Below are 9461 nucleotides of genomic sequence, written 5' to 3' on the forward strand. Positions count from 1 at the left end.
GCCGTGGTATTTTGTGGAAAAGCCACACTCAAGGGGCCAAAGAGCCGCATGTGGCTCGCGAGCCGCAGTTTGCCGACCACAGGTCTAAGGTAAGTCTTGTCTGAACAAGGGCTGGAGGGATGCCTTCAACCTCCCGGGAACTTGACAAAAATGCTCTCCTGGGTTCCACCCCAATCCTTCCTAACAGAACCGCTCAGCCCACAAGCACGGACGCTGATTCTCATTGTTAAAATGTGAGAATCGCTGTCATACAGACTCTCCTCTAAAAATACCATGAGCTCGAGGCCACATAGAGCCAGCAGGCTGCTTGCCATCGGGCTGCTGCCAAGGCAGGGCTGTGTGGAGCCTCCGGCGGCCTGTGCCCTGTGCCATGCCGGGTGCTCGATATTCTAAATATCATTCAGGCTCACTGACTTCCAGTGTTTGAACTTGGACCACTTGTGTGGGTGGGGGTAGAGGAGGGGAGAGTGACTTTCCAGGCCACTCTGTCTTTAGGCGAGCGAGATTTCTGATGACTGCCCTGCATGATTAACATCACTTGGTCTTAGGGCCTGGGGAGGAATAGGGTTAATAGTTATCCATATTTTCCAAATAAGAGACTGTCTGCACAGACTAATTGACTTTTATAAAATAAAACAATGCTGACCATTTACCAAAGATAAATTAAAGCGGCTATACCAGCCTTGGGCAAACTACGGCCCATGGGCCAGATCCGGCTGTTCTATCCGGTTCTCTTGCTCTCCCCTCCGCTCCTTTACTTTGAATTTATATCAGTTCACACAAACACTCCATCCATGCTTTTGTTCCGGCCCTCCGGTCCAGTTTAAGAACCCATTGTGGCCCTCGAGTGAAAAAGTTTGCCCACCCCTGAGCTATACCCTTTTATGACATCCCTTTTGGAACAAACATTTAATAGTTTATATGATGCTCAACTAAAATAAATTTCAACATATTTACTACATGCAGTTTTAATTAAAATTATTACTTTGCTCATATTTTATAAGTATGTCTACTGCTTCTTCCCCTTAAAGAGATTTGCAGATTATCGTGCATTTTAAGTAAGAAGCCTCCAGATGCCATAGATGTTGATGGTCAACTAGGACACGCACTAAAAGGCCCATCAAACATGAGTACCATTCTCAGATGTCTATTAGTACCAGTCACAGCCTCACACAACAAAATACTCAAGAGTGAAAATACTCATATATTTGTATAATGCAAAGAGAAATACAGATACAAATCCTCAACACAGAAGGAACATTAATAAAAATGGAGCATTATAAGCAAAATTATATAGTACTTGCAGAATTTAGTCTTTCAATGTAAGATTACAATGTGTCTAACAAAGAAATACTATTTAAAATTATAGTTCTCATTAGTACTTTAAAATAACTGTCATTAGAACAGCACAGCTTAACCTAGCAAACATTTTAAGGAAACATTTGTCTCCTAGAAGTAGAGTATCATTATATGCCATTCATTTATACCATGAACAAAGTAACAATTTTCAAAGTGGAAATTCATAAGCCAGAATAAAACTGGACTCCTCAAAGCACAAGCTGTTTCCATAAAATTGTTTTAATTTTTATTGGCAAAAAAAAATAGCCAAGCAGTACTCTGCTTCTTGGAGCCCCCTGCCCCCCATCAGTGAACCACAGCAGTACACACAGAAACATGCAATACTGTATTTTCTCCACCATCACTAACCAAAACACCTTTTAACTTTTGAAAGCTACAGTTTCACAGAAATATTTCCAGTCAAGATTGGTACAATGCAGAGAGCAGCTGTCACTGGCCTGCATTTTCTAGGAGTACACAGCAACAGGAAACCAATCCCCTCCTCACTGCCTGACGTACAACTGCCTTGCTAGGCACTCCGGTTGCTGCTCTTTAAATTCATTTTCAATACCGAACAGAGTTTTCAACACTTTCAAAGAACCAGAGCAGCACAACTGACCCACTCTATGGCTGGCAATTCAGAGGGAACTTGACAATTCCCCCACCCCACCACACCCCTTTCTGGCTTCCAACAGAAGACCCTCAAGAAATGGAACTTGCGAAGTGCCCTGGGCTCCTTTACTCCACTGCAAAGTGTAATGCCACTTGAGGTTGTCAAAAATAGCTTCTGTAGAAAACTGGCCTGGTCTTTAGGAAACGTTGCATGAAGAAAATTAGTTTAGCCTTTATTTTCAAAAGTAATAACATGGAATAGAAGACATCAGTACCAATACAAAGACCGCGGGGCCCATTTTCAGGATGAAAATATATATTTAGGAGAACAACGAGCTGAGCAGGGGTGGGGCTGGAAATGGAAACCCCTCTCCCCCTAAAAGGAGTCTGTACAATCCAAGTGCTGATGCACTGAGTCATGTGAAGGCAGTTTAGACAATTAAAAGGGGGGCAGAGAGGAAGAACCACATCAGTGTCCAAGCCAAAGGGAAAGGCTGGGCTGGGGGATCCGTGGCGGGAGAGCCCTTACAAACCAATCCCTTTCAAGTCGCAGGGGAGGGCGGCCTGGGTGGCCCGGGGGCCCTGGCAGCAGGGGAACTGGGCCTTGAAACAGTCCCTGAGCTCCCTGTTGAAAAGGAAGCACACGACAGGGTTGATGCCGGCCTGCGCGAAGGTCAGCCACACCGAGGCCGTCAGGTAGGCCTGGGGCACGGCGCCGGGCCGCACCAGGACCCGCAGGTAGCTGGCCACGACGTAGGGCCCCCAGAGCAGCAGGAAGAGCAGCGTGATGGCATAGAACATCTTGCACAGCCTCTTCTCCGTCTTGAACTCCTCGAGCACGAGGAGGCGGCGCACGCCGCGGCCGGGCCCCGCGGGCCGAATGCCCACGAGTGCGGGCGGCGTGGGGCCGCGGCCGAAGCCAGCCGTCCAGTTGGCGGCCGCCTGGCCGGTGGCGCCGGGGCCGTGGAAAGTCCAGTCGTGGCTGACGGCGGGCACCAGGCGCGCGGGCCGCATCTTGCGGCGGTCGTGGATGAAGAAGAGCAGGCGGAGGTAGACGAGGTGCGTGGCGCCCACGACCGCGGCCAGCAGCAGCAGGAAGCCGAGCGCGCCTGGGGCGCCGTCGGGCCGCTGCTCCAGGGCGCAGGGCGCGTCCTCGTCCTCGGGCCCGCCATCCAGCACGGGCGGGAAGGCGGCGGCCAGCGCCAGCGCCCAGGCGGCGCACACCAGCATGGCGGCGCACGGCCAACCGGCCAGGCGCTCGGCGTAGAAGCGGTGGTGCGCGATGGCCAGGTAGCGGGTGACGCCCACGCCGAGCAGCAGGAAGGCGGCGTGGAAGCAGAAGAGCGCGGCCAGGAAGGCGAGCAGCTTGCAGCCCAGCGCGCCCGGCGGGGCCCCCGCGGCCGCCGCGCGCCGCGCCGCCAGCATCACGGCCGGGAGGCAGGCGAGCGCGCGCAGCCCGTCCGCCAGGCACAGGTCGAGCAGCAGGTAGTACGGGGCGCGGTGCAGGCTGCGCTCCCTCACGATGAGCAGCGCGAACAGCACGTTGCCCGCCAGGCTCACGCACAGCAGCAGGCTCAGCGCGGCCAGCTTGATGCCCAGAGCGGCCGCCTCGCCGCCCCCGCCGCCCGGCTCGCTGGCGTTCGCCATCTCGGCCTCCCGCCCGGCGCTCCGCTCCGGGGCCGCCCCGGCCTCGCCGCTCCGCCGGCCGCCGGCCCAGTTTCCGCCGCGGCGCGGGCCCTGAGCGAGCTGCCGGGTCGGTGGGCTCAGCCTGCGCCGGGCTGGCGCCTCCCGGGCTCGCCGCGCCGCCGCCCCGCCGCCGCCGCCGCCATCTCGGGAGCGCTGCGCGCGGGAGGCGACGGCCACTCCCTGCGCCTAGGGCACCGCGGGCTCCACTGCGGACAGGGCCGCCGGCCGCCCGTCGCTCCCCGCTCCCCGCAGCCGCCTCTGCCACCGCCGCTGCCGCCGCCGCCGCCGCCGCGCCTCCTGGCTCTGCCCCCCGCCGCCGCCGCGGAGCCCCCTCCCCTCCGCCGGTGCGCGCAGCGTGGCCGCCGCCCGGGCCGGGCTGGCTGGGGCGCTGCCGCCGCCGCTGCGGGGCCGGTAGACTGCTGGGAGGGAGACAGCGCTCAGGACGCGAGGTGGTGTCCAGTCGTGTTTGGCCCCAGGTAACGGGGGTCCGGCGGTGGCCGTGCGCGGCGGTGGGGTGGGCTGCGGTGGGGGCGGCTGCCGGGCTGGCTGGGTCGGAGGCCTCGCGGGGCAGGAGGGTCCGGGATGAGCCTTCTGCGGGAAGCGAATGGCAATGAACGGCGGTGATCACGGCCACGCAAGCGCCAGCTCTCGGCGCCGCCGAGGGGGCGGCAGGTTCGGGGCTCCCTGGCGGCTGGCTTATGTCCACAGCAATGCTCACAGTGACGGCAAAGGGGTTCCAGGCTAAACCGCACTGCGTGCCTGAGCCAGCAGCCGCCTGAGGTCCAGGGAGTGGGAGCCGGTGAACAACGCACTGAGGTTTGAGTCTCGCTGGGTCTGACCTCCCTAGTCCAGGGAGGTGGGCGAGGCTCTAACCACTGAGCAACCGACCAGGGCTGAGCCATCCTTGTGACCAGTCTGTCTTCCTCTGTATCACTGCCCATTCATTTCCTTCATAGCACTTATAATTTATAATTACATATTTTAGTTTACTTTAAAAGTCTTATCTTTCAACTAGTCTCTAAGCTCCATGAAGGCAAGGGACCATGTCTGTTTCTTGTACCACTGTACCCCAAATGCTTGCCACAGTGAAGCCAGAACTAAGGCATGGGACTTTATTTATTGCCTTCCTACTCTGTGCATGGCAAGCACTTGGATGGGCATTGCCAGGCCCACACAGCTTGTAGGAGGCCTGGAGCCTCAGGCTTCCAGTGCACAAAACGCAGGGGGACACTGTAAATGCAGACTCCGACTCGGTCTGTGACAGAGCGGAGACCTGCCTTTCTAACCCGCTCCTCGGGACATCCATGCTGCGGGCCCACAGGCCACACTTTGAGCAGCAAGGACCTGGAGGACAGTGTGGACATTTTGCAGAAATATCAGTGACAGCCAATAACAGTCTCACTGAGCACCTCTATGTGGCTAGGGGCAAGTGGCCAACTGGGCAGGTCTGCAAATATTTATTGACAGAAAAGAGAAATCGATTTTAGAGGGTATTTTGGATAGGATTGCATTTGGATAATAGTAGCTAAAAATGTTTATTAATGTTTAAGTTTATTTTTCTCATGAAATAAGCCTGGAGATCACTGATTGCTGGCATTAAACTATTGGGTCAAGAACTGAGCCTGTGGAAGTCGTTAGCCCCTCCACATGATCCGTAGGTGGCTGGCACCCCAGCCATTGCTTCTGCATTCCAGGCAGAAATGAGGGAAAGAAAGGAGAGAGAAAAAGGGTGCCTGCCCTCCAAGCAGCTCTGGAGCCTCAAAGACAGGAGGTTGGGAAAGGTTTCTCTTTTTTTAAAAGCGAGACTCAGCCACGAGACTGAGAGATCCCGCCTGCCTTAGCACTCAGGTTGCTTCTGTCCAAAAGAAGGGATGCCTTCTAACACCCACACATAGACACCGACTGGGTTACTTTATGCTCTGATACTACCAAAGGTCATCTCTGTTCACTGAGCACTTCCTCTGTGCTGCGCACAGTGCTGAATCCTTGACGTGTTATTTCATTTAATCCTCGTAAGGGCCATGTGCAGTGGGAACTGTCTCACTCTCCATTTTGCAGAGAGGCAGATAGTGATACTTGGTTCAGGCTTTCACCATAAGAGAGATGGGATTGTGAGGCAGACGGCTGGCCCTAGAGCCCACACTCTTCACTCCATACGTATTGCCTCTTCATTATAACTGCAAAGCAAGTTACAGAGTTTCTAAAAACAACAAAAACTACTGATGTTCATGTTCACAGAATTATAGTCCCTTCAGAGAGGAAAGGATTTTCAAAAACCATCTAATCTAACACTTTTACTTTATAAACAGAGTGACTCATTAATGCCTGAGTGGGAAGTAGAAGTAAAGTCTTCTCACCCCTAGGTCAGTACCCTTTCCATTTAGTTGAACAATAATATTATGTGTTCTAATGAACACATGACATCGGACAAGTCACTTAGCCTCCTGGAATCTCAAACATTCCCAGTTACAAAAAGGGTCATTGGACTGACCGATTCCTGCGGGTCCTCAGCTCTGAAGGCCAGTTTGCATATGAGAAGATGCAAGTTCAATGGTTCCCTTATAAGTTAGATTTCTCTGTGTTTTTACTTCTCTCTATGGCTCAATATGTTTCCCTTTGAGATTTTAAATTTGTTTTGGTCATTTTTCCAGGATCAAATAACAGAAACAGCAATAGAAAATGTATAAATCATGGCTCTCACAACAATATGCCGGCTTCTTTCATTCTCAACATTTGTTCAGTAGATTAATACTTAAGGAAAAGCTGTTAATATTTCATTACCAGAATCAACTTATTCTCCTTTGATTGTTTCTAGGAAGCTCCAGACAAGAATTTAAAATAGTTTCTTAGGCACCAAGTTAAGAGCCTACATCTCAAAGCAAAACAGCTCTATGAGATTTTTCCCTATTAAAAAAAATTCCATTTTGCAAATAACCAAATTCTTCCTTTTGCACATAAATAGAAAAGTGGAGATTTCTGCCCAAAAGCAGATGTGTCACTTCTTTGCTGGACATAAAGGTGGTGTGAATGGAAATAAAAATCTGGACTGTTCAGAGCAACTAGTTGACACACCTTGATACAGCAAGTCTATGAATCCCAACAACATAAGAGACAATTTGGTCAGTGTCTCCTGCCCAACCTCAGGTTCCTGGCCAGTCATCTGCCAACAGATGCATTGAACACCAAGTTCGAGAAGATTGGTTTGACTTAAGCCCATCTCAACTCAGAAGAATGAGCCAAAGTCTAGGTCCAGTGGATGTTGGGTTATCAAAGGACAGCACTCAGATTGGCCTCTCCATGGGAGGGTCATTACTTCAGGAATGAAAATGGACTTGGAGTGAGGTGTACCTTGGTTCATATCCAAGTCCTACCAATTACTAGTGAGCATCCTTAGCCAAGTCCCTTGCCTCCTCTGAACCTTGGAGTCCTGTTGTGGTGAGGCAGATCCCATTAAATGTGAACCATCTACAGAGTAGCACAAGCTGTGCACACAAGTGTGTGTAATTTAAAAAATACATATATTTTTACTGATTTCAGAGAGGAAGGGAGAGGGAGAGAGAGAGAGAAACATCAATGATGAGAGAGAATCATTGATCAGCTGCCTCCTGCACACCCCCTGCTGGGGATCAAGCCCACACCTCGGGCATGTGCCCTGACTGGAATCGAACTGTGACCTCCTGGTTCATAGGTTGACGCTCAACCACTGAGCCACACTGGCCGGGCACAAGTGTGTGTAATTAATGGCAGCTATCCTTATTCATGTTTGCTCTTACCAGATTACAGATGCCTTGGCTAACCATGACTGTTCCATTTCCCACTCCAAGTTAGCCTGGCAGGATTCCTGTACATGGTGGATTCTTAATATTTTTGTGGCAGGTGTAAATGACAGTCCATAGTATCAAACATACAAGATATATCACTGTTCCCTAGAAACCTAATTTCTTATTCTGAGTCGCCATTTTGTCTTACTGGCGGGAAAAAACCATAACTTTAATTCTTCTTGGGTTTCATCATGGCCTCTTGCTTGTTCAGGATATGTCATAATATCAGGGTAGTGCCTAGATTGCATGGTACACAGTCATTCAGGATATGCCCGTAGGGGAAGTGAGTGAGGGGTATCCCATCCGATGTTTGGTCAGATGTTGCCATATTGTTCGTGTCCTTATAAGTGACTAGAGGCACAGTGCGTGAATTTGTGCGTGGGTAGGGTCCCTCGGGGTGGCCTGGTGCCACCTCCTAACCCGCTCTGGCTCCCTCAGCACCTGGGAGTGGGGAGGCGGCCCCACCCACCACCACAGCCACTGGTTGCTGTCTGCAGGGCCTCCACTCACACCCGCCTTGGCCTGGTGCTGCCCTCTCACCTGCTGCACCATCCCACTATGGTTCTGCTCTCGTCGGGCCCATCAAGGCCGGCAGCGCCCCCACGGCCACCCACTGCCAACGCCGCATTGCTGACACCGCCATGTTCCTCGCCACCCCCTGGTGGTCAGTGCACATCATAGCGAGCGGTCGAACTCCCCGTTGAGGGGACAATTTGCATATTAGGCTTTTATTATATAGGATTGTGGTTTAGTGATTCTTAACTGCCTATACCAGACTTAGGGTTGAGAATCTGGGCCAGGGGTGCCTATGTTATAGCTACATTCACAGCCGTTCCTCTCAGCAGTAGGTCTGGGAACTCTCTCAGGACCTTTTTCTTCTTCCTTCATTTCTGGGGACTCCCTGTCTACCCTGGCAGAGAGGAAAATGAGCTCTTTCTTGTTTTTCTGGACAATATAATTGGACAGTCCCCCTGAGAATCTGTGGTCCTAGAATTTAGGTGTTTGAGAAAACAAAAAACCAGAAAGCTACCTTGCCATAAACCTCTCCTAGGCAAGGAAGCCTGGAGCCTGCTTCTGCTTGAATGTTAGGAAAGAAAGGGGAAAAACAGAGGATGAAAAAATCCTCTCCTGAGGGCATTTTCATTGATTTTAAAGAGAGGGGAGAGGAGAGACAGAGACAGAGAGAAACATCAATGTGAGAGAGAAACATTGATTGGTTGCCTCACACACATGTTCCACTCTGGCCAGGGATCAATCCAGAAACCTAGGTATGTGCCCTGACTAGGAGTCAAACCCACAACCTCTCAGTGTGCAGGACAATATTCCTACTAACTGGACAATGTTCCTACTAACTGAGCCACACCATCCAGGACTAGAGGAAGAAAAATTATCAGTTCATATCTCAAAATACTATTTTTGCTGCATATATTTGTTGAATAAATCTCTGAATACCTTTATGTGTATATGTATGGCATATTGTAACGTTAGTGAAAATTCTTTCAAAAGTTGATTTTTCTTCACGTGCCAAAATAATAATGTTGGACCTCTACCTCAAACCATACATAAAAATTAACTCAAAATGAATCATAGACCTAAGAATAAGAGCTAAAAACTGTAAAACCCTTAGAAGAAAAGATGGGAGTAAATCTTCATGACTTTGGATTAGGCAGTGGTTTCTTAGGTATAACACCAAAAGAACAAGTAACAAAAAAAAAGTTGATAAATTGGACTTTATTAAAAATTTAAAAGTTTGCGCTTCATATAATTTTATTAACCAATGTGACCCTAAAATATTCAATTAGAAAAATTTTAACAAGTACTTCAAAGAATACCTTCAAGAAAGTGAAAATACAATCTATAGAATGGGAGAAAAATCTATACTAATAATCTATACTGATAATAGAGAAATATGCAAATTGTCTGGGAAGCTGTCACAGTAACAGTAACGACCAAACAGCAGGCTGCTTGGGGCGACCAGGCCAGCAGGGGTGGCAGTTGGGAGTG

General features: G+C 50.5%; 1 protein-coding gene across 1 annotated transcript; it reads right to left on the reverse strand.

Moving 5' to 3' along the window:
• Positions 1-1189: 1189 nt before the first annotated feature.
• Positions 1190-3733, reverse strand: GPR27 (G protein-coupled receptor 27). The gene has a single exon (XM_080672147.1). It carries the CDS (start codon positions 3595-3597, stop codon positions 2476-2478), a length of 1122 nt encoding a protein of 373 aa, XP_080528273.1. The 5' UTR covers positions 3598-3733; the 3' UTR covers positions 1190-2475.
• Between the last annotated feature and the right edge of the window lie 5728 nt (positions 3734-9461).

Source organism: Plecotus auritus, assembly GCF_963455305.1.
Source record: "Plecotus auritus genome assembly, chromosome: 6".
Classification (NCBI taxonomy): Eukaryota; Metazoa; Chordata; class Mammalia; order Chiroptera; family Vespertilionidae; genus Plecotus; species Plecotus auritus.